General features: G+C 40.3%; 1 protein-coding gene across 3 annotated transcripts in view; it reads left to right on the top strand.

Moving 5' to 3' along the window:
* Positions 1-27585, top strand: part of GFRA1 (GDNF family receptor alpha 1) — a 274556-nt gene that overhangs the window by 91077 nt on the left and 155894 nt on the right. The window contains exons 1-2 of one of the 3 annotated variants that reach the window (XM_048060503.2): positions 24809-25300; positions 26363-26665. In XM_048060503.2, coding sequence (XP_047916460.1) covers positions 25261-25300; positions 26363-26665 — 343 coding nt within the window. In that variant the 5' untranslated portion in view covers positions 24809-25260. Of the gene's footprint in view, positions 1-24808; positions 25301-26362; positions 26666-27585 lie in introns of those variants that run through there. The other 2 variants (XM_067000420.1, XM_067000421.1) reach the window with 2 other exon arrangements.

The following is a 27585-nucleotide window of genomic DNA, read 5'->3' on the forward strand; positions in this document are numbered from 1 at the left end:
GATTGATGCCTAACCTTAGCAGTTACAGAAGTAGGCTAAAATCTGCAATTTTCATACAATTCCCAAGAAGACAGTAAAGCTGACTACATCAAAATGAAGTTACTGTGATCAGGCTCAACTCTGCTGCATCACTGTTAACATGGAAGGACAGAGTTTCTATCCCAGCTGGGCTTTGTACATAAGGATCTGAATCTAGCCTGTTATACAGTCTTTTGGAGCAGTCTTGTGGATGAGATTATTGTGCTGCTTTTTGGTTTGTACATTACTGAATGGAATACCTGGAACTGTAAAAAGCTAGTTGAAAACATAATTCATATTACAGGATTTGGTACGTCTTGAAAAGAACTAACTAAATTCCCTGCAGGGCGTACCTATGCAAAGTTGGCCTATTTGCTTTGAGGCAGAGAAAGCCTGGAGGAAAGGAGCTCGATACCCTTCCAGCCTTTTCAACATCGAGAAAGATTAGGATTATTACAGTCTTGTTTTGTTTAAGAGTTTTCCTCAGAGGAGCTACTGTCAGAATAGAATGCAGCAGCAAAGTTCAGAAATTAGAAGATCTTTGACCACAAAAAGCAAAGCAATATACATATGGGTACAAATGTCTTGGTAGTGAAAAAGCTGTTCTCATTTTGTAGAATGAAACTGAGAATTCTGTAAAAATGTTATGTTATAGCATTTATTACTTAAAAAGCATCATGTTATAGCTGGTAGTGTGCTATAAAATGGTGCTTTTAAAGAGTAGACATTGCTCTATCTAAGAAAGAAAATGTGAGTTCTGATGAAATTTAAAAACCTGAAACGAGCACATTATGTTGCAGGAAATGCAATTATTTTTTAAAATGGAGCAAAGTGCAACTGAAGGAGAAGAGTTCACAAAAGTGAATTTAGAAAATGTTTCAGAAGTGAGGCTTCCTACCCAAAGGCCAAAGCAAAAGCAGATGAGTCAAGCGGGAACATTTGGTGATTGAGACAGTGATTTGTTACACAGGTCTGATGAGTGAAAAAGTCATTTTACAAAATTCAAGAAAATGAACTGCTCTATCAGTGGATCAAGGAGAAAAGAAAATGAAAAGCATTCTTTGAAGTTTTTGAGACTTGACTGCTTTTGTGTTTCAAACTGAAAAAGCTGGTCTAGGCTGGGGTAGTGTTCAGTGTCACTTATTAAAGAAACGACTGTTTTTTTCGTGGAGGGTGCTTCAGTGTCTCTAATTATGGCAAAGGAACTGCTCACCCTAGAAAGAAGAGTCTGGCTCCAACTATACTTCTCACTGTCTGAGAATGACCATTCAGCATGATTAACAGTTCTGTAAAAGATTCTTTCAGAGACTGAAAAAAATACTAAGTGGGACAAATCTGAAATTAAGCTTGATAGCTTCTGACTCCTACAGATATGTGCTTGATTTTACATGTAAATAACTCATCAGTTCAGGATCGTAGAAAGCAAACCATGCATGTGAAACGTACAACTGCTTTCAGAATCAGGATAAGAGCCATTACTTCAAAGGTGTGTAGTTACCTAGCTCTCGTGGAAATAGATGAGATGTTATGACCCCAAATGTTTCTAAATAAAAGTAAAATGTGAATTACCTTTGCTTGACTCCCACTTCTGCAAAGTATAACATCTTTTATAAATTGCTAGCTGTTAGAAAGGTGACTTTATTTTACTCTTCTGGTCATATCAGTATGTCCTAATCTTAATCTATATCTGTATCTTAATCACTGTGCTGTAATCAGGTCACATCTTTCTAGTGTACTTCAAAATTCGTAATTGCCCTTTGTAATCAGTCTGCTGTGTTAATCGTAAAGTTTCTTCTATGAGTTTCTTCTCTAGTTTGTGTAGAAAGAAGGAAAGAAAGATTTTGTTTGTAATTTCAAGTCAATATAAAAATATCAGTGTAATTTAATTCTAAATTCTGCATTCTCGGATTACTTCAAAAATTGGTTTTCTGAAAGCCAAAGATGAAAGAAGCAAAGGTAAAGCAGTGGCAGGTTATAGATAATACAATATGGTCTTCACAGTAAAAAATACATAGTGGAAACTCAAAATTACATGATAGTACTTACAAATCATTTTTCTCTTCTGTTTTTAACAGTATCAATATTACTTTTTCCATATACAAATGACCCTGATTTTGAACTGTTGTATTTATACCAAACCTTCTTCACAAGCTACACCCTTTTGTTCTTCCTTTGATCGTGGTAACCTTTGTATTTGCCATCTATTTATGCCCTAACTTTTTCCTACCCTATATGAAGGAAATAAATAAATTATTCTGCAGCATAAATCCACACCTATCATTTTGTGTTCAGGGCTCAAGTCTGAGCTATCCTTTACTGGCGAATAGCATATCTATATATTAAAGAAAGAGCACTAGCCACTTGGAGTGTGGTGTTGAGCAGCAGTGCTGATGGAGGGAGACCACTAATAATGAGAAACCCAGTAATTATTTAGCAAAAGCAAGCATAAAAAATAGCCAACTTTCAAAATTAATTCGATAAGGTGCCTTTTAAAATCAAAGCTTTAGCTCTACTATTTAAAGCATCATTGTTAAAGCACAGCAAGGCATTTTAATGTAATATGTAATAATAGTAAAATGTAGTAGAGAGGTTTTAATGCAAAAAACATTTTTTTTTGTTCCCCCCTCCCACTGATCACCCATTGCATGGCAGGGGAGGCTGGAGCTGTTCTGCTTCTTCCATCACCTGGTTCCTTCCCAGGCTCAGCAGGATGCAAGGAGCACGGGGACAGCAGAACAGGAACTCAGTGATCTCTGCTTAAATATGAGTTCCTAATGATAATAAAAACTGAAATAAGAACTTCAACTATTTCTGAAAACCTGGAGCAGGACAGCAGAGGAGAAGAATATTAAAATGCACTAATAACCTATAATTTATTGCCTCTCAAATCCCTGATGAATGCAGATTAAACACAGCCTAGTCATTATCTCTGAAAGAGTGAGAGCAAACCACCAAGCCACAGGCTGGAAGCTCTCCATTTCTAGTGGACTCCTCAGCAAGGGACTCATGAATGCACACTCTGTTTCCTCCTTGTATCAAGGAGGAAACTAGAAAAATCCATATAATTAAAAAAAAAATAAATTTCCAAACAGCATATCTATCTGTGCCCAAAATTCATATTGTTTTTTCTTTCAGGTGACAGAATTGTGAATTAGGGAAAAGTCACGTGTATTTATAATTTATTTAAAAACACTCTAAGAAGTGAGTTTGTACTCCCCCTAACATGTCTGGTTGCAATAGAGAAGTCACTATACTCTCTTCCATTTTGTTAGGAATGTAAACAACTTCACAACAGATGTTCTTTACAAGGAGAGAGCCTGCTATTTGCATTGTGATATCTCCATTTGAGTCTTATATCCAAGAGTTTGTACAATTCCATCTGGAAAGGCTTCAAGGATCCCTTGGGTAACAAAAGCAAAAATTACTCTTTTGTGTTTTTAAATCTAAGCTTTCTGTTGTCTTTGGTTGCAATAACACAGCACGTGTTATACAGGTATCCACATTGCTCCTCTGCGGTGTTTTGGAGTCTAGTTCAGTTGTCTGTTCCGCTGACAGACAATTATCTTGGAACTTTTTTACTCTGCTATTCTGTAGTATTTGGATAAGTGACAAATTAGGCTCTCATTTTGAAACATTTATCAGAGCTCTTATTTAGCTTGGCATAATGATAATAACTTTTGTAACGGAGAAAGAACTTTTCAGATCTGGAGTGCACATTGCAATACAAAATAATGCCTTGGTTATAAATTTTCACACAAAATTTTCTTATTTTTTTTTCCTTGGAAAACTGCTGTTTGCTCTGCATAAATATTGGTTATCATTGAGGAGCTGCGGGGAAAGCTACAACAGTGAAAAAAATACTTTTAATTATTTGTGTCTTCCATGTATAAAAGAGTTACGTAATCTTGAGCTGAAGTACAGTAATCAATCCGTTGAAAATCCTTCATGTTTAATCAATTTGGTATGGTATGTTTCCTGTTACCAGAAAACACCAGTATGTTGGTTTATCTCTTTTTGTTGCATAAATTTAACCTTAAACATATAAAAATCTTAATGGACACTGAAGCAGAGAAAGTAATTATTTTACAATTAATTCATGTAAGTAAAAAAAACTTTTTTTTTTTTTTCTTTTTACTTAAACTGATCTCAGAAACTCATATACAATGCTGCTAAATTATTAGAAGAGCAGCTGTCATTATTTCTTTGCTCCTTCTATTTCAGGAGACTTTAAGATGTTTATGTTGGTTCTTTAAGCTTTATTTCTACTTAATACTGCAAATGTAGGAAAAAAAAAAAAGTATAGATGACCAAAACTGCTTTATTATCTTTATTCATAACAGAAGTATTTAATGCTAGGTTAGATAACTGTTAGACCTTTGCTGTATCCATTAAGGCCAAATGAGTTTGTCTGTATGCTGGAAATAATTACCATGCAAAACCAGGAGATGTCCATTATACTTCTAGACCTCTATGCTAATTATTTTATAATATTATATTTATATAATATTATATATTATACATTATATAATATATAATACATAATAATTATATTATATATTATTATATTATTAGTTATATATAATATATTACATATATAATATACATTATATATTATTTTATAATATTATTTTATAATATTAATTTTATGGTTCCATCTATCACGCTCCTGTTTATAAATATGGCAGTTTCCTTACACATTTGGAAGACGTAGATACATACTCCTGGCCTGAGTCGGGCAGTATTAAGGGCCTGGTATGGACTATTCCAATTTCATGCAGGTGCCCAGACCATGGAAAAAAATCCTATTTGAGGAAGGGGAATCTCAGTTTGACTAAAATATGCATTCTGAATCCGAAAACTTGCTCTTAGCACAACTACTGAAACTGCATGATCTCTTAAAACCTCTCAACAAAATTGGGCCATATGGTATTTTTCAGTGACAAACTGTTTTGTAGGAAGGGTCCCAATTCTAATTATTTATTCAGACAAAAGCTGTTGTCCTCACTCCTTCAAAACAATCTGAATGGTTTTCAGAATACTTCTTTCCTCCAAAATGTTGTGGAAAAGGTCTGTGCTACCTTCAGGTTTTAAAAGCTGCTTTGTAAAATTCAAGCTAAAAAAGAGATCTCTATAGTACTGTACCCTCTATTTTCCATACTGCCCTTTGTGGGCAGAAAAACACATTTAGTGAAGACTTAACAATAGTAAATAACTGCCTATTGATAGGGATGTTACGCTGTGATTTCATCTTTTTTTTTTTTAAAGATGACATATAAAAGAGCACCTATGGTTATGTTTCTATCCCTTCCACATTCCTTCCCACTGATGCTTCTGGGAGATTATCTGCCTTTAATACTGGAATTTTGAAATGCTTCAAGGCACACGTTTGCATATGTATGCCAGGACTCAGTGCACAGCCAGAATAATAAAAACATATATGTGAAATGCATGTCAATAATTCTTTTGGGTTTGTCTTTTCAAAGCTTATTGAAAGAAAATAACAGAAGGAAAGTGAACTAGAATAAATAGAAAAAGATGTTGCTTCCTTGAAATAAGTATACTTTTTGCTATTTTGAGAATTAAATCACAATATTTAATGCCTTCAGCAGACCAGCTCTTTGAATACAAAAGTGGTACCTATAGTTGAGTCTGCAAAGGCTATAGAAGAGAGCAAATAACACACGGGGTTTTCATATGTTTTCACATATGTTTTGGCTTGTCCTTCTTCATTTGTACAAAAATCATAAATGTGCTTCTGTTGATGGCATTTTTAACCCTCGTCTCTCATTGCTAAAATAAGGAAACATAGCCTAAATATCAGTTCAGAAGCAATCATTGTTGTTTGTGAATACTTTTAGATCTTCCAGCATGGGAAAAAAGTTTGGGGGGGAGGGGAAGTTATTTAATCAAAGGACTTAATGATGAAGAGTCTGATATGCATGCATTTGTATTTGTAATCTTTATTTTTCCAAAAAATTCAGTAAAGCCGTCCTGAGTAGGTGATGTAAGAGTTGGGCATGGAGGGCTGCAAAGCACAGCAGGCAGTCCAGGCCAGGGAACCATTGGCAGTACTTGTGGGAAGCCCTGTGAGATGGCTGTCCTGCCTGGCTTTCCCTGGCTTATTTTATTTATTTTTATTTTTTTAGACCAACTGCACCCGATTCCACCACCCTTTCTGCATCAATTTGTTCTTGGTGTCTTGTTTCTTTTCTCATATTCTGCATTTCTGGTGTTGTTAGACCCCTTTCTGCTGGGCAGACATTCCTTAATGCATGCGAGGGTTAGATCCATTGCCAATAAACGTATCATGTTGCTCTTGCCCGTAGTGAATATTCCGCACCACCCTTCCCATTTGTCACGGTATTCTGAATTTTCTTTCCTCCAAAACACTTTCTTCCCCTTCTCCATCCCCTCCTCAAGACTATACGCTGAGCTGCACACATTTCATTAGCACGCTTGCTATTCTACCTTCCAAGATGTTAATAAAAACACTGAATAGGATTGCACCTGGCTCATGTTCCCATGCGATCCCTTTTGTGAAGCCCTGGAGAGTCAGTCATTGGAAACTATTCACCGAGAGCAAGTTTTTTGATCAGCTGTGCACTGTAATAATAGCAAGTACTGTAGGCCACATGGAAGATCATGATCATAATTAGCTCAGATCGAAGGACAACCTAGCCTGTTTGCAACAGATGGAAGAAAATAGGTATGGGATGATTCTTTCCCCAGTATGCTCCTCTATTTTTGAACAATTCGGCTTTAGGAAATAGTTTACTTATGAGAATGTGATATAAGGAAGCATTAAAATCCAGTGTTGATGTCAAAATCCTTTATCAAAGTTCAGGTACGACACATTTACTGCAGCAGATTCATCCATCTGGCCAGCTGGTGTATCAGGGAAGGAAGTTACAATAACGTGACATGCTTTGTTTGTGACAAACCAAGGCTTACTGGTGTTTTGTATTTGCCTGTTTGTCTTCCAAGTATCTGCACTTTAATTGTTAAACAATCTGTCCTAGTACCTCTCTCAAACCTCAGTCTGTACGGTGTAAAATTCTACCAAGCAGTAAAGGCAAACGCTAAGTCTAGCCTGTTGTATTTCTCTGGGAACTTCCCAGTTCCTCCATGAATTCTTTAAGACAGACTCCAGCAATTCAGAAATATCTTTGATGAGTGCCTGCAAATCTGTAAGCTGAAAATGATGAGCCCCTATTAGCATGAGCATACCTAAATATTTAGTCAGTTCTGTCTGTATTGTGGCCAATATTCCGTACTCATTGAAGTTAGTTAATTACGCATCAAGGCACTTTCCTGGGGAGCACTGTGGGAAATAAGGGATAGGAAAGTGTCAGTGTGCTCAGTATCAGCCTCTGCCTCCTCTCCTAGTTCATAATGGATCTTCTGAAGAGTGATAGAGAATTATGAGCACGGCCAAGAACCTCACTGAGTTGGCTCGTGCAATTAAACCAAGTACAAAATGGTTCTTCAGACGCATTAGTAAAAGGGAGCACAAAAGTAAGAAGTAAGGAACCACAGAATCCCAGAAATGAAATGGAGATTACCAGCAATCTAGGAATGATTGAAATAGCAAATGAATGCATTGTCTCACTTTTCAGTGGGGATAATGTAGTGCCTAAGAATAATAAAAAGATACTTAAAGGGAATGAAGACAGAGTAATGGAAGTTCCCATACGTGAGCTAGCAGCTAAACGTAGCCTGCTTACTAGGATGAAATGGAGAGGGTTAAAGAATGACGTTTTAAGGGCACGGAAAGTATCAGCAAATGCAAATGCTGATTTGCAGGGATCTAAATGTATCTGTTCAATTCAGGGCTAGTTCCATACAGATAAAGAATAATAAAGATATTCCTTGTATTCAGAAAAGGGAAAAAGGTGGTCAAATAAAAGGCAGACCTGGTAGTTTGACCTCAACACCGAGCAAGGTCTTAGAATAGATTTTGAAGGAAAAAACTATCAAGGACCTGGCAGTAAATGGGAAGTGGGAAAAGCTACAACATGGTTTTATCAAGGGCAGATCATGTCAAACTAACTTAATATCTTTCTTTGATAAGATAATTGTCCCAGAAAAGAGTAATGGAGTGAACCTAATCTACCTCGATCAAAACAAGGCATTATATTGTTCCTACTGGGCAGTTATTTAAGGTGGAGAAGATGGGCATTACTGCAAAAATTGTAAGGTGGATGAGGCACTGAGAGTTACATTAAAAGAGGATTACGTTAAAATGGAAATACGGAAATGAAATGAGGTTGGTAGTAGAATTCCTTTTGGACTGGTCTTAGGACTGATTTAAATAATATTTTTGAGCTTGGTCAAACTAGAATGGGTCTGGCATTAACAGATCTAATGAAGTTGGAATATGGCTAGCAGAAAAAAACAAATGACTTTAGGGACTGACAGAATGGAAACCCAATAGCACAGAAAGCACTGTTAGGGGACTAATATGTTCTTTTGGTAAAAGCTGGTGACTTGATAACTGCTGGCAACCGTAGAGAGAAGGGGTTTGCTGCATGAGTCAGTTGTATGGTGACCAGGAGCCACGGTTATATCATGGTTGTGAAGCAGTTTTAGGTTACATTAAGCGAAGGATTTTTAGTGAAGACAATAAGGCGTTAACATTGCTTTACAAGGCACTGGTAAGACAACTCTCAGATTATTGTTTGCAGTTGTCATGACCCACATTAATTCACAGCAGGTGCAGAGTGGGATGGTTAGGGGAAAGGAGTACCTATTTTCTCAGCTGAGATGAAAATAGCTTATCTGGCAAAACAAAGCTTGAAAGGGCATATGGTTATATCTTTATGAGTACGTGTGGGGGTAGATGTGATGCGAGAAGACTTTTATGTTGAAGGATAGCACCATTTCAAGATCAGATACATACAACCAATTATGAATAAATGGGAAATTTAGAAGAAGGATCTTGGCAATCTGTGTGAAGCTCTGGAACTGTTTTCCAGACAAGGTCACAGAGGCAGGAACTGAACTACTTCAGGATGGAAATTTATAAATTAATGAAAGGATGTGTGTGACACAGTGAGCCGATGATGAGTCAGAATTCAAAGTTTGTGATATAAAGCTTTGGATACTTACTGGCATTGCCAGAGAGGTTTAAAGGGGAACTTGTTTGTGTACTTCTCTGACGCAGTCCATAAACAGAAATATTTTTAATTAGACCATGGGCTAGGGCTTCTGCTATTCTGCATACACCAGGACTTCGATGTTTCTTCTTGGTGCATGGTATAGGAGAAGGGAACCGCCCTTTCTTAAATGGTAAGAGATTGGCAGCAGGTAAAAATGGGGCTATTGTTTAGGATGTCAGAGGTTAATTGGATTTAACTTGCTTACATGCTCAGGGTTAAGATGATCACCTGAGTGGGACCAGGAGGTAATTTTTATCTGAGTCATATTGGCTAGGGTTACTTTCCTCATCAACTGTCTGGAATGGGGTATAAAATTTTGATTTGCAGAATTCTGAATTGTGTCTGGTCCAGAAATCCTATGACTTTAGCAACTTCTACTGGCCTTTTCTGACTCACTTTTTTATTTTCCTCAGTGTTTTTCAGTCCCTTATTCTCCTGAAGTATGAAGGGATATAATTATTATATGGGACATCATTTCAGGATGCTGCAAGACTTGATTTAATGCTTGCTTTTTCAGATTTTCCAAGAGATTCTTCCAAATAAGAAAATCTTACTTTTTTTTTTTTTTTTTTTTTTTTTAAGTGGCATGGTGCTAAATGAGAGGCAGGCAGGGACACTTCATATGTATTGGTAAGGTTTGAAAAGAAACGGCTGATTGTTTTTGTGGTTCAGAATTTCCTGCAACTTTACATCAGAAGGCACCCTTTAATGGATGATTCTGGCTCAAGTAATTTTAAAAAAATATTTAGATGATACCATATTTTGTTAACCAGGATTCTCAGGGTTTTCAGGGCTTTCTAGCTTAGGTTTTCTACCAAATCATTTACAAACGCCTTATCCAACCGCTAACTGATTCAGGTCCTTCAGCCTTTATAAAATCCATTTTAAGGTAATTATACATGCGGTTTTTCCTCCTGTTCTGGTTTCTTGACTACTAGCTAAAAACAAATAATTAAGAAGTGGAAGTGATAGTGCTTTGTCTCATTAAATGTATGAAGAATCTGTGGCAACTAGGCTCCTAAGTCACCTGTTATTAAATGGATACAATTAGATGGGATGTAAATGTACTGCACTTAATGTATATTCCTAAAGATCATTTTTTACATAGATATGGATGTCTTGACTAGAGGCCACAAGGAACAACGTGTTAAAGATCCCGTAGGTAATTCACTGTGTGTTACTGGTATCTGTGCTTGTAGCAGCCATACTGACATTTTTCTTGCCACTAGTGAGAAAAAATACACGGTTTATCTCTGTACTGTTTCTTGAATTCCGAATAATTGTACTCTGAAATTGGGCAGTTTATTTCTCACAGCCTGTACAGTGGTATCGATGCATCAGTTCTGTGATGTGGCTTATCTTCTTCAATCCAGGAAGCTGGAGTTCAAAGGTCTTTCTTAATGCACGGATTACTAAGTGTCAGTGTAATCTACTGCTACTCAGTCTGTCCCTCTCCTTACATTTCTTGTCAGAGAAATAAAATAGCAGATTCATAAGTCAGGTCAGATCTACTCTGTATCTCTTTTCTTGAGTCCTATCTTGACACTCTCAGATAAATTATCTTTCAGTGAAGAGATGGCCTGAATCATATATAGAAAATGAATGTCTCTAAACCTGCCAGCCCTCCACAAATCCTCAAGTTGCATTTCCTTTGAACTGCCTTCTCTGCAAGGGATGCTAGCTGCAAAAACACTGAATTAGTTTCTCTTTATTCTTCATATCATTGTCTCTGTGGAGTCCAGTGCTACAAGCCGTGGAAACTTTTAAGAAGTAGTTGGCAGTTGCATGACATATGTAACTTTCTAAATCCAAACCCCACGTAAGTGGAGAATGGTTACTCCCACGCTTCTCAGTCCCTTTTGGCTACCATCTGGAACAGCAATAAAATAAACCTAACTTTTTCTTATCGTCTTAGGTACATAAGTCCAGCTGAAAATAGCTTTTTTCTAATAAATTGTGTGATTAAATTTAAGCTGAAAAGTTTCTGCTGAGACATGTTAAGTTTACTTGTTTTAAGTCTTGGTTGGAACAACAGAAATATTAAGGCTGATCCTGTCAGATTTTTTTCACTTTAGCATTTTACATAGCGTAATACTCTTCTCCCTGCCTTTTATTGTTATCTAAGTTACTGTTATCTGACATTTATTTTACTTTTGTGCCACAATAAAACCTCAATCAGGATTTGGGAAGCTTTTAGGTTGCTGATGAGAGGGGGGAAAAAAAAAATCCTTCTGCTAAACGTACTCCAACGTCTGTTGGCAGAAAGTTAGTTACTTTCTTGCTTCTTGCTCTCTTATGTGCTCTACATGTGTTCCATATCGCCCAAGTAGCTAAATGTCTAGTCTTCTCCTTTCAAGGTCTCTCCTGGAAACCAGAACAGGGCTGAATTTACATAACCTCTGGTCTATTCAATCAGATTTGAGGATGTTAGGCATTTCTCCAGAATTTCTGGATATCTAGTGGTTTTGGCAGTGCCTCATCTAAGTTTCCAGGGATCTGGACAGCTAGAATAAATGGTCCCTGCACGGGAATAAATTGACATTGTGGTGTGTGCATGGTGAGCCCAGTGTCAGATTTATTCCATAAGAGCTATTTTTGCACAGCATAGGCATAGATACTCTTGTCTTGCAAGTCTTACACAGAAATGTGGTAACTCTGCCTTGGTAAAGTGGTTTGCAATACAATGCCTAGTTACTTCTCATCTTAAAATCCTAAAGGTTTTTTTTTTTTTTTTTTTTCTGGGGAACCTGACTTTTCTCTAATCATTACAGAAATGAAAACATTCTTGAGTGGCTTTACAGTACAGTAAACTCAACCAAATGCTTTATTTTAGAAACAGTATTATGTTGGAGTGGAAGCTGTCTTCCAAGGTATTGATTGCATGGGACTCTTAATTCCAGGGTAGTGGGTTTGGACCCAGCTTTGGGCACATGAATTTGGAAGAGGCTGTCCAGGAAAGCAGCTGAGTCACCATCCCTGGAGGTATTTAAAGGACTTGTAATCGTGGTGTTTAGGGACATAGTTTAGTGGCAAGTTAGCACTTGGCAGTGCTAGGTTAACGGTTGGACTTGATGATCTTCTTTTACATACTTCAGTCAATATTCATCAGCTGTTACATTCTGCATAAAGTAGAAATTTAGCAGAAAGAGCATTTGCTCTTTCATGGAAATCTTGCAGGAAGAGCCCTTGTGGTTATCCCTCTGGGACGACAAAAAAAAAAAAAAAAAAAGGCAATATTTCCCTATAGGGATTAATATTATTTTATGCCATGGGCTGAAAGATGATTGAGAAATTAAAAAAATATTTTATTTTTATTTTTTTGTAAGTCCTGAATCTCAAAGTAAAATGAATATTGACTGGGCAGTCAAAACATTTTCAACTTTCCTTCAATATAGTCTCCACGATGAAGTGAGCTATTTCAGATGGCTGAAAAAGTATTGCTTAATGCCTGTAAGCACTGTCAGAAATCAATAACTTTGAAATCTGCGCAATTTGTATACACTAAGTTTGGCACATCACTTTAATTCAGTCTGTTTACAATAGAATAAAAGTGGTTTGAGCAGTTGTCAAAAGGACAGTAATATGTCAAATAATATTCTTCTATATTGTAGAAATAGTTAATATCACAAATATCAAAATTATAATGATTTTTTATTGAAGTCTGCAAAAAGTGCAAATTCAAAGCATCATAGGAAATAGCATTATTTTGGTGGTTACACACAACCTGTGGATAGTGACTACAGTTGCACTAAAATAGTTTTTCCTATTTAAAATATTTTGAGATCATAAAACATACCATTAATGAAGAAGAAGAAGAAAAAAAACAGCAAGATTTTTCAAATATTTTAGGTGGGCAAACAATTGGCAAAGAAGTCAATAACATGAGCTCTTAATATTAAGAGCAGCAATGTAGGAGAGTTCCATGTTGTGTTTTGAGAAGAAAAAAGTATGCTGAATTTAGTGTCGTATTTTCCAGCAGACAAAGGCAGGTCTGTTGAAATTCTTTTTTCAATCTACACAAGTGCCTGCATCTTGAAGACGAAATTTATTCTCTTTTGTTATGTATGTTCAACTCTAGGGTTTGATTATCTATGGAGTCTATTTCTTGATAATGGAATTCTTCTAGGCATTTTCAACAAGTAAAATTTGAAGAAGTTTAAGTGTCCAAAGGTGAGAATTAAATTAAAATATAACAGTATTCCACCTGAATGTGAATTACAACGCTTAACCAGTTAGGCTCAAGATTTTAACACATTCCACCAAAAAATGCAATGTATGCATTTTCAAATAAAACTGAGGTGATGCAGTGACGTACATGCACTGGGATCAACACCTTTCTTCTTGGTACTCCTCATGGTGTTTTCCAGGTCTTCAAAAACTACTGTGGTAGAGCTAACTTTTTGGCAAGCTAACAATCTAGTGTGCCATTGCTTGCTTTTTTTTTTTTTCTCTGACACTTAGGATAAGGACTTTCTCTCTCAAAATGGTTTCGCAAAACTATTGGATTTTAATGTTAGAGTAATTCCCACAGTTCTAGCCAAAACTGTAGTTTCCTTTCTAATCCTCTGAACAGCATCAAAGGAGTGTGTGTTTCAAACCATTTACAACATATATAGATAGGCAAGACCAAAATGGATAACGAGTGGGATTACCTAGTTTACAAAGGCATAATCTGAGCCTTAATGGTCCAAATACAAGGATATATCCTAGGGATATGCACAATTTTTTCTTCATGAAGATGGTCTGGTTTAGGCCAGGGCAGATTGAATGTATACATGAATTGCCATGCAGTAAATTAAATGATGTGAGCTATTGTTCTGTGCATTAACAGGCACTCTGTCACAGAGACCAAAAACATCCAGTTTTAGGATCATGATTCTCTCTGCTTCCCCCTTCCTGGCTGACAGGAGCAGTGGCTGTCAGTAAGCTGGAGGAGCAGAGCGTTAAGCAAGGTGGTCATGAGCTCAGCACCTGGCATCCCTGAAGGTCCTCTGCAGTCAGGTTTTTCTGAAAGTCCAGTTGTGCTGCCACCCTTCCGTTTGAACTCGTGCTCCTGTTTATTTTTTTCTTGCCTCCTTTTTCTGATGAAGAAGGATAAAGAACTCAAACGTGCCGCACAGGGCTTTCACAAAGTCCTACTGTGCATCCATCAGGTTGCTATGACTAGCTCCAGTTTGATCTTACACAGATTACAATGTAATCATGTTCAAAAATCATGGTATTAATCATAATTGCTTTGATTTTTTTTGTAATTCTGGGAACATCGTGATTACATTTCATTCTGGCAAGAAGCCATTACTGTACATATTTAAAAGTTTGCGTTGTTTTGTTATAAATAATGATCTACTGGATAATTAACAAAGTCACAGACTTGGATGGGTCACACTGCCTTCCTGCAAGTAATTTTTTACAGCTTCAAATTTATAGTAAATATTTATATTTTATCTTAACATTTTGTCTGATTACCCTATGGTTCTTTCTTTTGCTTTCTTATACTAATAACTCAGAAATTCCTATGAAAAATGACCGCATCAGAAACTTCCTTCTCTTCCTTACTTAGAAATGCAGCTTTCTAGCCTTTCTGCCATTTATAAAATAAACCGTACAGCTCAGTTGTGTGTATATATATAGCCATTGCTGCGTTCAGAAGAATGCCCTTTAGAAAATGTTTTCAGGTATTGTTTGTAAGAAGCAAACAACCAGACATTAGACAGTCTTGTATGCTGGATGCTCTTCCCGGTTAGGATCAGGACATTGTCCTTACAAGTGCTTTACAGAAGAGAAGAACCAATGTAGTCTTGATCGTGCTCTTCCCTTTAGTGGACCAATATTTATTCACCAGTGTACAGGAAAACCTGAGCTAACATAATTTAAATGAAAATCAAAGCAAGTTCTTTGTATAAAGTATGTGTGTATTTGTGTATTTAACCTGCTTTTTTTTTTTTTTTTAAAGAAACTTCTTATTACTGGTTTCTATTGTTATCCCAAGTGTTCGAAGGGTGTTCCAGGTCAATCAAAAAGATGCCCACGTGCTTTCCTTGGCCTGGCTGCTGCATCCAGCCCATCTAGAGGGAGAAGCCTCTCCAGTGGAGGGCAAGGGAGGCATGATGGTGTAAGCAAGGACCAACAAGGGTTCCTAGGAGAGCTCAGCAAGGGCCAGCTGAGGGCTCCTATGAGAGTTGAGGCTCTTTCTGAGTGCCTGAATCTGTTCAGGCAAGCCTTGGAGGTGCCAGCGAAACAAAGACCTAAGGCACTCTAGGAGACTCTGAGTTAACTTCAGGTCAGGAAACCACCTGGAGAAGGACTCTTGTGGCAACCACACAGTAGTGGGGGAAGGCTTTCTTTTCAAACCTTGTGTTTAGTCTGGTCCACCCAGCTGAAATGGGTTTTCTCTGCTAAAACAGAAGCCTCAGTCTGATCTGTTACTTTCTGGTCAAGTGAAATATATTCTTGAGATTAGAAGGCAGTAGTGTGTCTGCTTAAAGCAAAGAGCAAACCAACGTTCGCATCCCCCTCAGTGAGGGGGTGGGATGGGGTGAGAAGCGGTATGGGGTGAGAAGTCAGGTATCCTTTACATTTGGTTACTTTTATAGCCAAGTCAGGGTATGGTTTATTTAGGAATAAATATGCAGGATGCATCTACGTGTAAACAATTAGAATAAGGATTGAGTTTAGACAGCATCCAGGAAGTTTGAATAGTGCACCTTCATAATTTAAAAGAAGATATTGTTGCTTTTCAACTCAATTATGTCTGTTAGTAAAGCTGCAGGATCGATGCAGGCATTCCATCAAAAAGCTTTTTTTTTTAAATTATTTACTGGTGTTACCAGCAAGTGACTATATCCACCTAGAGACCGTACTGTAGATTTATCTGTGCATCACATGATTACATGATTAAACCAGCCGAATTTCTTTAACAGCTAGAGCTGGGGTTGATATCTCTTTCCATCATTTATCGGCAGTCCTGGCTATCGGGGGAGGTCCCGGTTGACTGGCGGCTAGCCAATGTGACGCCCATCTATAAGAAGGGCCGGAGGGCAGACCCGGGGAACTATAGGCCTGTCAGTTTGACCTCAGTGCCGGGGAAGCTCATGGAGCAGATTATCTTGAGGGTCATCACACGGCACTTGCAGGGCAAGCAGGCGATCAGGCCCAGTCAGCATGGGTTTATGAAAGGCAGGTCCTGCTTGACGAACCTGATCTCCTTCTATGACCAAGTGACGCGCTTGGTGGATGAGGGAAAGGCTGTGGACGTGGTCTACCTTGACCTCAGTAAGGCTTTTGACACCGTTCCCCACAACATTCTCCTCGAGAAACTGGCTGCTCGTGGCTTGGACTGGCGTACGCTTCGCTGGGTTAGAAACTGGCTGGATGGCCGGGGCCAGAGAGTTGTGGTGAATGGAGTCAAATCTGGTTGGAGGCCGGTCACTAGTGGAGTCCCCCAGGGCTCGGTACTGGGGCCGGTCCTATTTAATATCTTTATCGATGATCTGGATGAGGGCGTCCAGTGCACCCTCAGTAAGTTTGCAGATGACACCAAGCTAAGTACGTGTGTCGATCTGCTCGAGGGCAGGAAGGCTCTGCAGGAGGATCTGGATAGGCTGGAGCGATGGGCTGAGGTCAACTGCATGAAGTTCAACAAGGCCAAGTGCCGGGTCCTGCACCTGGGCTGCAACAACCCCAAGCAGAGCTACAGGCTGGGAGATGAGTGGCTGGAAAGCTGCCTGGCCGAGAAGGACCTGGGAGTATTGGTGGATAGTCGGCTGAATATGAGCCAGCAGTGTGCTCAGGTGGCCAAGAAGGCCAACGGCATCCTGGCCTGTATAAGAAGCAGTGTGGCCAGCAGGTCGAGGGAAGTGATTGTGCCCCTGTACTCGGCTCTGGTGAGGCCACACCTCGAGTACTGTGTTCAGTTTTGGGCCCCTCGCTACAGGAAGGACATGGACGTGCTCGAGCGAGTCCAGAGAAGGGCGACCAAGCTGGTGAGGGGTCTGGAGAACAAGTCTTACGAGGAGCGGCTGAGGGAGCTGGGCTTGTTCAGCCTGGAGAAGAGGAGGCTCAGGGGCGACCTCATCGCTCTCTACAGTTACCTGAAAGGAGGCTGTAGAGAGGTGGGGGTTGGTCTATTCTCCCACGTGCCTAGTGACAGGACGAGGGGGAATGGGCTAAAGTTGCGACAGGGGAGTTTTAGGTTGGATGTTAGGAAGTACTTCTTTACCGAAAGGGTTATTAAGCATTGGAACAGGCTGCCCAGGGAGGTGGTGGAGTCACCATCCCTGGAGGTCTTTAAAAGACGTTTAGATGTAGAGCTTAGGCATATGGTTTAGTGGAGTACTTAGTGTTAGGTCGGAGGTTGGACTCGATGATCTTGAGGTCTCTTCCAACCTAGAGAAATCTGTGAATCTGTGAATCTGTGATATAATGAATACTTGCAGAAAAAAATCAGTTGTGACTCCAACTTTCAGACTGGCCTTTCAGATTAGCCTGATGTGTTTACTTCCTTGGTGTACAGTGCTCTGTGGGTATTCTGCTGTCATCAGAATTTCACAGAAGTAGTGGCAAAAGAGCCAAGAAACAGGATTATCTGGTATTTTAATAGAACAAACAGGTCTTGATTTTCAACAGTGTGTTTCCAGCTGATCATCAATTGGATTACAGGGGAATTATCTCATTTGCCAGTCATAAGGTTCTTCCTGAACTATAAAATTACAAATAAAAATACAAGGAGCCATTGTCGCTGACTCAAGAAATATTTAGTCTTTTTATCCCATATTTATTGAATAATTTTTATGACTAAACATCTAAGTTCAAATTGTTCTGTCTGCAATTATTTTTACTGAGGCATTTGCAGAGCTGCTCAGGCAATTGTTATAAAACAAAAAGCAGCCAAGCTCCCCCCAGTATCACTGTACCTTTAGTAGAGACACTGCCACATGCAGTTGATGGCAAATACCTAAGAATAGTTAGCTTTGCTTTTTCTATAGGACAAATCCTCAAGGCATTTACAACACTAGTTTCTTCCACTTCCATTTTTTTTCTTAATCTCCTTTCACCTCAAATATAAATCCCCTGAGACTTTTTGTACCCTAAATTTCTCACCTCAGAGGAAGACAGAGAAAACAGAGATTGCAGGAATTAACACTGACAGAGTCGCTAACCTTTTCAGAAACTTCCAATAAATTTACAATTTCAGTGATATTCACCGTCAGGAGAACAGTTGATTTTACTCATCAGGGCTAGTCTAGCAAATGTACAAGAAATACAGCTTTGAAAATCTAAGATGATAATTTTGCCTTTGGTCACTGAAGTCTAAAATGACTTTAACCTCCGTGCATCATTTTTGACTTCCCTACACAGGGCATGAGTCAGGGCAGATTTCATCCTACCATTTAGAATAAGATATGTACAGTACGTGAAAGCAAAATCTTCCTCTAGGATTTAATATTCTTTGCTCTGTAAATGTGTGCATATCCAGTGTAGCATGAACAGTGAAAGCTGAATGCTCATCACTAGCTAGAGCTGTGCACATCTGAAAAGAGAACTTTACCACTTTTTGCACACTATTTTGTACGTGGACATTTTATTACTTTCAATTAAGTATAGGGTGTTGGAAATGAAACCTACACGTAAGTGAAGCAGTACACAGACGGAAGATGCCAACATTCTCATTTTTACGGGGCTTTTCTCAGGTGCTGTTCATTTGATCTCAATGTTCTGAGATACAAATGCTTTCCACCAATATATTTTTGAATATGCCTGGAATGATATATTTGTACAGCAATGGACTTAATTAGAATGAATCGTTTTTCTAGAACTTTAGTTTTTCTCCAGAGACTATGAGGTTCACTAATGCAAATATATTTTACATAGCATAAGGTAGGGTTTCCTGTCCCGTGGTTCGGAACTGCATGGTTTCCACAAGACCACAGGGCTGGTAATCGCGGAAGTTTAAGAAGACAAAAGGAAGGTTGCCACCAGTATATGCATGCTAACAAACTACATGTTGATGCTGTTTGAATCACAGTAGCTGCCAGTGCCCATGGGATGCTAAAGGCTGAAGCTGCTGGCATACGGGTTAGAAGCTGAAGTTTGAAGTGATGCTACACTAGCAGCTGAATTGCATTGCTTTAGACTTTATAGGCACATGAATTACTAACACTTAACATATAATATTTTGTGTTTTCATCTTTTATATTTCTGCCTCACTTCTTTACATCAAGTTCCTTTGCTGACTGCTGTATTCTTTCGTGCTATGGAATTTAGCACATTGCTGTAGAGGCATGAATCACCTTCCCCACTTCAGCATGAATTGCCTCTACGAACAGCTAGGGGGCTGTATTATTCCACTTTTACAGCAATAAGACATAAATCGAGGGCTACAACTATCATCAGTCCGCCCTAACAACTTTTTCCTATCAGTTCAAGCAAACATCAATGCCTATACCCATATATCAGTATTTAAAGTTTAATGAAATCAATTGTATGTGGTATGGAGCTCCACAAGTGCCTGGCAACAGTTTTGTTCATATTTTCAACTTTCAAGGGTAAATGAATTTGGCTAGGTGTACGTTTTGTTCTCTTTCTTAACTGCAAGCTCTCTGTAGTGTTTTAGTACTTATACATCTGTTCTACTGAAGTCAAAAACAAGTTACATATTAGATATGATTTTGCTCAGGATTTTTTTTTTCTGGGTGGTCTGACACTACACAAATACAACCTCTGATGAGGACAGGGAAGCAAGAGATTAGGAAAACTTTCTGGCCAAGAACAGCTGTGTGAATTCATTACCAGTTCAGATTAAAGATGTTTTTTTGTTGGTGGTGTTTTTTCTTTTTTTCTTTTTCTTTTTCTTTTTCTTTTTCTTTTCGTTGCAACTGGGAACTTTATTTTCTTATACTTTTGCATGAATTAGGTCACTCAGTAATTTGGATTGCGCTTCCACATGGTTTTTATTTGATTACTGTGTGAATGCTCATTGTTTACTTTGCTTTTGTTTTATGTTTTTCCTGATACTTGCTGAAAGCTGTAAACCCAAATAAATGACAAGTTCAGTAAAAACTCAATCTTGCTTTTGTGCTGCAAAAGCCCATTCAAGGCTTCATAAGCCCCTCAAAATTGATTTTTGGAGCACTGTTATTTAATCTGTCCTTTAGAAAACTTTAATGCCTTGAGCAAATCCTTTTTGCCTTATTCCCACCATTAGGTGCTTTGACTTTATGGTAAGCAGATATATGTAAGACAAAAAAAAGATGCAGTGCAGATTCTTCCCCCAGTCCCTAGTAATTCTCTAACTTTTCCATCCTCCCTTTCTCATTATGAAATAAAACCTCCTGTGTAAACACTACCTCTTGTGCTCTCATGGCACACAGCCTTATTCCCATCAGTCGCTTGCTCTCCCCCACCTGCTATATCTGACTCATTAATTCAGCTTCAGCTTTGCTTCACCTTTTCCTTCCCCAAAGAATTACATGTAAAGTTTATGGCACTGTTCTTATTTCAAAATACTGTGTCTCCACATACCTGCTGGGCCCACAGATAATACTGTGCAACTTTCCTCTGGCTCAGTGGCTCCAACTTCAATATTTTCTTGCAGGGTTCAGTCTTTAAAAGGAGGTCTATGGCAGAGGTGGCAGAGGGAATTAGCTGGCTAGCTGTGGTCCAGTCAATGTATTAATTCGACCTTTTTGTCAGCTTGCCATTACATTGTCATCTGAACTGCAGCCAGCCAGAACAACCTAACGTAGTGCTCCAGCGCCGCAGCTTTTGCATACAGGACTAGCTGCAAAACAACATCAACTAGCATTTGAGTCAGCTTTTCTTCCGTGTGACACCCTTCTGAGAGTTTGCTGTCAACCTTTAATTTACATGCAAATGAGGAGGCAGAAGGAAATCCAGTATGATTGAATACAGAAAAAACAGTATTTTGACTTCACACTTCTTGTATGACTGGCCTAAAGTACCATATGGCCCTGACTAGAGATGGGGTTTGATGCTGTTCCTGTATTCAGTGCATTTAGGTGCAGCCTGTAAGTGGCAAGAAGCTTCAATCTGCCCATAGTTCTTGACTTTGGAAATACAAACAAAAAATCAAAAAACAACAACTACAACCAAAAAAAAAAAAAACAGGCTTTTTTTTTTTTTCCCCACGGAATCTCTAACAGCAAATAACCCTTCCTTCCTCATTACTATGCCTTTTCTTTATTAAAAGTTTTCAATTAATGAACACCAGCTAATGTAGGTAACTACAGAGAACCAAGAGTCTAAAATTATGTAAGACCTGAAGAAATAGCAGTTATTGCCGGCAGTAAGTAGCTCAGGAAGTTAGTTCTGTCTTCCACATTATTTATATTGTAATGGCATTTAAACAATAATTCAGCAGTGATTATGTTGTCATCTGTCTTGTAATGAAATGTTTGTCCCTACCAGCTGTACCTTATATTTGTTATGTTATATTCATTGTTCTGGAACTTTTTAGTAAAAATCAACCAATAGAATAGAAAACTAGCTTAAATATCTTTACAATGTTCACATTACTTTTTTTTTTTTTTTAATACTTTTACTGAAGAGCCTCATGGCTTGGGTGGTTGTCGCATACAAATGGTAAGGTGGACCACGGTTTGACCAAAATCAACAGCAAAGCACCCATGGACTTAATTTTACCCCAGAGGAGGTAAAAGGCAAGAGGAAAAGAGCATGAAAAGAGCACAGGGATTATGACTCCTGCCACAGAGTGGGTTAGGCGGTTTCAATGAAAAAGTGGCAGATATGTCAGCTGATGATTTTTCTCAAGATGAGGAAAGGGATCTTGCTCATAAATAACTAACTTCATTGTTTGTTCTTCTTGCTATCTTAAATGTGGAAATAGTGGGTGGCCATACCACAGGCTTCAGCTCCCTGGTGAGTCAGTTGTCTTGCTTGCCTGTAGGGGATAATTGTTTGAAATAAAATAAATAAAAGCTCCAGATAAAACTAGTGCTATCAATTAACATTATTGTTGACATCCTCCACTAAGGATAAACAAAGTCTAGCTAGTTACTGAATTTACAGATTGGGCTGGGTACTACTGCCATAACCTGTCTGGAATTAGGTCAGTGAAGTCACCACCAAAGCAGGAGTGACTTCTGGCAGTGGGTGAGGTGGGCAATGGAGCTCCAGCGTTCTGCAGCGGGAGGCACTCCAGCTTGGGGTATTTTCAGGCTGGGACCTTTGTAAATTCTTAAAAACCCTGAAAATGGTTTGTAGCTATGATTTGCAGGAGAGTATACATAAGATATATGTATACAATGGCACTTGGAATTTGCTGCGTACCTCAAGTGTTGATGGGACAGGAGTCCAACACACGAGTGATCAGTTCGGTTCAGCTACCCAAAACCACAGTGATCCTCTACGAAGAGAGCTAAGTACTTGTGTTGTCTCACTGCTGCCAGGGTCTCAGTATTAGTTTAGGCATAAACGGGAAAGATGGCATCTGGAGACTAATGAATACTGGACATAAGTTGACAAAAACTATAACAAATTCCATCTCCAAAAGAAAAATAAAATAGTAATTTATGCTGTGGTACAATTGTTCTCATGATATGCAATAAGCTTTCTCATGCCTCTAGTCCTGATTAAAAAAAAAAAAAAAAGGCAGTGGTTGGACATTGAGCAACTGTATGTAGCATGGACTTTCTCCTTGGATTTTGTTTTTAGAACACAGTTGTGTTTTAAAACTTTTTTGGATTAAGAAATTTTAACCTTTTTTAACTTTGAATGCTAGTTTTTCAGAGATGAACCAAAGACTGGCAAGAGGAGTGTTTAGTGACAATCTTCAGCATTTTGGATGCATGCTTTTCCAGATGTCTTGTTATTTCTGAACTGCCAGTAACATTTTTATTTTTAACACTTTTAAAACATGATTTCAATTTCACTGTAATAGTAAACACCCCACAAAAGCTGTGTTTTATAACAGCGAAAGTCACTATTAATGCAGGGCTGTGCAGTGTGTTGGTTTTATATACCAAATAATACTGCGTGTATGTGTGTGCTTACATATGTATGTATTCAGAACATTAATGCATGAATGGTTTCACAAATAGTGGTCTGGATTTCAGTCTTACTTTTGCTTGCCTTGCTCTGGTATGAATGTTGTAGCTATTCCTGACTTACACCTCAAAATTATAGGTGAATTAACCTACCTGTTTATTAGACATACAAATAGCTTCTATATCAAGCTGTACCAAATAATTTGTGTAACTTTGTGTGCCGTAAAGATGTTAAAATTGCCAGTGAAGAAGTAATCATCTCTGTACCTCACTTCAATTTATACAGAAGTGTTTGGAAGGCCAGCTTGTTGCATTGCTTGTATAGCAGCTACTTCAAAAGCTGAGACTGACTTCTATCAACAGTGCCATCACCAATTTAGCACTTTCTAGTTATCTTTGAACACTCCAAAAATCTGGCCATTGTCTCTCTTTCTCTTTGACGATGATATCCTTGTACATGCAGCAGATAACAAGATTTTTTTTCACCACAGATAGCATATGTCCCCTCATACTAAACAACCAAAACACAGGGAGTTGTGACTTGGTCAGTTGCAACCTGAGATCAGGACTGTGACTTCTTGGGGAGAATCAGTACTCTGGACAGGTTCATCTGTCTGTTTTCAGGGAAATACAGCTCCGCCTGTTAAGAGAAAGTGGCAGGAGCGGAAAACCAGAAAAAAAGAGCTTCCACCCAGCAAGGTTCTGTGACTGGTGTATTTTCTGTATACCCCAGCATATGCTAGGCTTTTAAGTAAGTGTTTCTGAAGTACCTGACAACAGTCTAGCTCCATCTGCCACTCAGTTTTCTCTGTAAAAGTGGCCAGCCTGATCATCTCCCTTCTCAGAAGGAGAGGCAGATACCTTCGGGCAACATTTGTTGCGAGGAGAAGCGCATTCCCCAAGTCAAACGGGCCAAACAGCTTGTTCGCAGAATTGCCAAGTACAGTGCATACTGATCCTTTTCAAAGAGAAAACATTTGGCTGCAGCCAAAACCTAAGAACACCTGAATCGAATTTTCCGCGTCTGAAAACGAGGAGGTCTGGAAACCGGCGCTATTTTCGGCTAACTGCCTTCTGCCGGGTTTCGGGGCAGCCCTACACGGTAGCAGCTGTGGGGAAGCCACCACAGGCACAGCCTCGCCGTTTGGGCCACTTGCCGCGAACGGGGGACGTGAGGGGGCGCTGCCGATGTCCTCCGCAGGGTGCCCCGGGGCCGGGCTGAGGGGACAAGGAGCGGCGGCCACCTCGGGGCCGGCAGGGGGAGGCCGCCGCCGCCGGGCCCCTGTGGAGACGTGGGGAGGAGGGAAGCCGGGTCTGCCTCCTGAGGTGCGGGCACGGCACCCGCTGCCCTGCCCCTAACTCGCTCGGCTCCGCGGCGGCTTCCCCTCGGAAACCCTCCCGGGTCGCCCCCTGCCCGCCCGCCCGTCACGGCTTCCCCGGCCAAAGTTTCTCGGCGGCGGCGCCGCACCTGCCCCTGCCAAAGCCCCAGCCCCGGCGGCGGGGGCGAGGGGTGGCACCGCCGGCAGGCGAATAAATAAAGTTGCGGGTTTGGGGAGGGGACGAGCACCCTGGGGAGTCTTCGTCGGGGCTTTCAGCGGCTCGCCCCGGGTCTCGTTCTCCCCCCCCCGCCCCGTGCACGCCCGGTCCCTCCCCGGGAAGAGGCGCTGCCCACCCGAGGAGGCGCCCGGCGCCGGTGCCCCGCTGCCGCTGCTCACTCGCACACAGCCACAGCCGGGCGTGCACTTCTCGGCGCTCCCGCTAAGTCAGCCCTGGTGTTTTCAGGTTGCTCAGACCTGAAACCTAAGGGGGTGGAAAAAAAAAAAGGCAAAAAGCTCAGCCGCTCAGCCTTTGCGTCGCTGCTCCCGCCGCCGGGGGTGGGAGCGGTGAAGAGGAGAGAGGTGGTTTTCTATTTTTTATTATTATTTTTTTTTAACCTCCCTCGATTTCAATGGATGTGAACTTGGAGTCTTTGGACCTCGGAGGTTTTGGAATATCTACACGCTGATCCTTTTTGTTGTGGCACAGCAGCTCATTTGGGGAAACCATCCGAAGACGGCAAGATGTTTCTCGCTCTCTTGTACTTCGCTTTGCCCTTAGTGGGTAAGTTGCCGGGGTCTGATTTCTCTGTACATCGCTTCATAAAGCAAGGCATAGGGTTTATGGGATCGGATGCCTGATGGTTGCCAGCTTATTGCTTAGGCAGAACAGTGAAGTTTCCAGTAGTTTTTTATGGCTCTGCCGCACATCACTTAGCCCAGTCTACGTTTCGAGCTTTGGGAGGTTATACGCTTAGGTACTTGCCTGCGTAGCCTCCTGTTAAATTGGGCTCTCGCAAGTTACGGGAAAACTTTTCATCTTAATAAGATAAGGCTGCTTAGGGGGTGAGGAGGGTGACCCGAGCCGGCTGAAGGATTACATTTTCACCTGGAGCTGGCAACCTGCCCGACTGCGAGTGGTTTGCAGCCCCGGCTGGTTCCCTCTCCACAGGCGGTGTTTGCCTTTCCGCCCCTGTGTCTGAGGGAGTGTGACGGGGGCACAGCGGAGAGGAGAGAGTTAATGTAATTTGCTTTGTTCTCCCGCAGAAGCATCATACGTGGAGAGAAATGGAGGGGGGGGATCATAAATCCCACTTTTAAGATACACGTAGAATAAGCAGAACTGTGTACAGCCTTTAAAAAGTGACTGACGCAAAAAAAAAGGAGGCTAATATCAATCAGCGGGGATACTTATCTCTCCAAGCGGGTTGTTCGTGGATGTAATTGAAATTACAGCAAAGCTGTTGTGGAAAGTGAGGCTGAGTGTTTAACCCCTCAGTTAAGCACAGGAGCGGGAATGTTATTTGTTTCGCCAAAGTGGATCCAAGGAATAACGAACGCTTGTGCTGTCAGGCACGTTAACCCCTGTGGGTTTCCATTCCTTTCTGCGTTCTCTTGTAAACCAACCGGCAGGGTCAAAACCTCCACTTCCCCTGTGTTCCCACTAAAATGGATCTGCCTAAGACTGTGAAAGCCCCAGGTGGTTTCTGAAACCACCCTGAGGTTTGCAAGGTGCCGCCTGCGGCGAGGAGGTGCCTTGTGCTTCCCGGATGCCTGCCCGGGAGCCCTGGTTAGATCGGCCACATGCCTCAAAGAGAGTTTGTTGGTTTGTGTCTCCTCTTTCTAGATGTACTTCTGTCCGCAGAAGTGAGCGGGCTGCCTGGAGGGGACCGCCTGGACTGCGTGAAAGCCAGCGATCAATGTCTCAAGGAGCAGAGCTGTAGTACTAAATACAGGACACTGAGGCAGTGTGTAGCTGGCAAAGAGAGCAACTTCAGCCGGGCGACAGGCCTGGAGGCAAAGGACGAATGCAAAAGCGCCATGGAGGCTCTCAAGCAGAAATCTCTCTACAACTGCCGCTGTAAGAGGGGCATGAAGAAGGAGAAAAACTGCCTGCGCATTTACTGGAGCATGTACCAGAGCTTACAGGGTACGTTGCAAAACACAGAAACATTACACTCCCCCTAATGCAGTGTGATTTCGCAGCCCCTCACGTCAGCTAGCTGCTGCCACTGAGACTAAACTGAGGTTCTGACCTCGTAATTCATATTGTGCTCTTCAGCTGCAAACTGAGGACCTTTCATCCGACTCAAGAACAGCTGCTGCTCCGTCTCCTGTTGTTGGGAAATCCACAATGAGGGTTTCCTCCAGGGGACCCAGCTGACCTTTCTAAACCAGAGTCAAACGATAAGGGCATTAGCAAGTGCAAAAGCTACAAAAACAGTCATTTGGAGACATTTTTCTAATAATTCAAGTCCTTAATTAGGACTCACCTAACAAGATCACAGGACACTGAAACTGATTTCTTAGCTCTTTGCTGACAGTTAAATGTAATATGAAGAGGAGCATTGTTTTAAGGAAAAGTTTTTACTTCCATTATTCACTAGCAATATTCCCTGGGCAAGCAGAGGCAGAAAAAAGATCTGTGCTTCCTAGACCAGGTAGAAGTGCCACTTAAAAGGGATATGACAGTGATTGACTTGCAACTTCTGTTCTCATTGATGCCATTGGCAAACTTTCCATAGTCTGTTGAGAACAGTCAGGTCCTTGGGAGAGATCTGTCATTTTTTTTGGCCCTGCTTTTCCCTGGCCCTGGAGTTGAAGATGCAGTCTTTCATTTCCATGTGGTCCACGTTAAACTTTTTTTCTGTAGCTACTTCTGCATTCTTCCGTGGAAGTCATCCCTTTCTGTTCATTTATCCAGGCATCAACTGGAACATTTTAATGAGTCAATATCTATTTGTGTTCTGACTTTCATAATAAATTGCACTACTCTTGGGCATTTTCTGCATCGTAACTAGGTTTCCCTTCCAACAGCATCTTGTTAGGAATGTTTTATTCCAAAGATGT

This window comes from Anser cygnoides, chromosome 7 (genome assembly GCF_040182565.1).
Source record: "Anser cygnoides isolate HZ-2024a breed goose chromosome 7, Taihu_goose_T2T_genome, whole genome shotgun sequence".
Taxonomy (NCBI): Eukaryota; Metazoa; Chordata; class Aves; order Anseriformes; family Anatidae; genus Anser; species Anser cygnoides.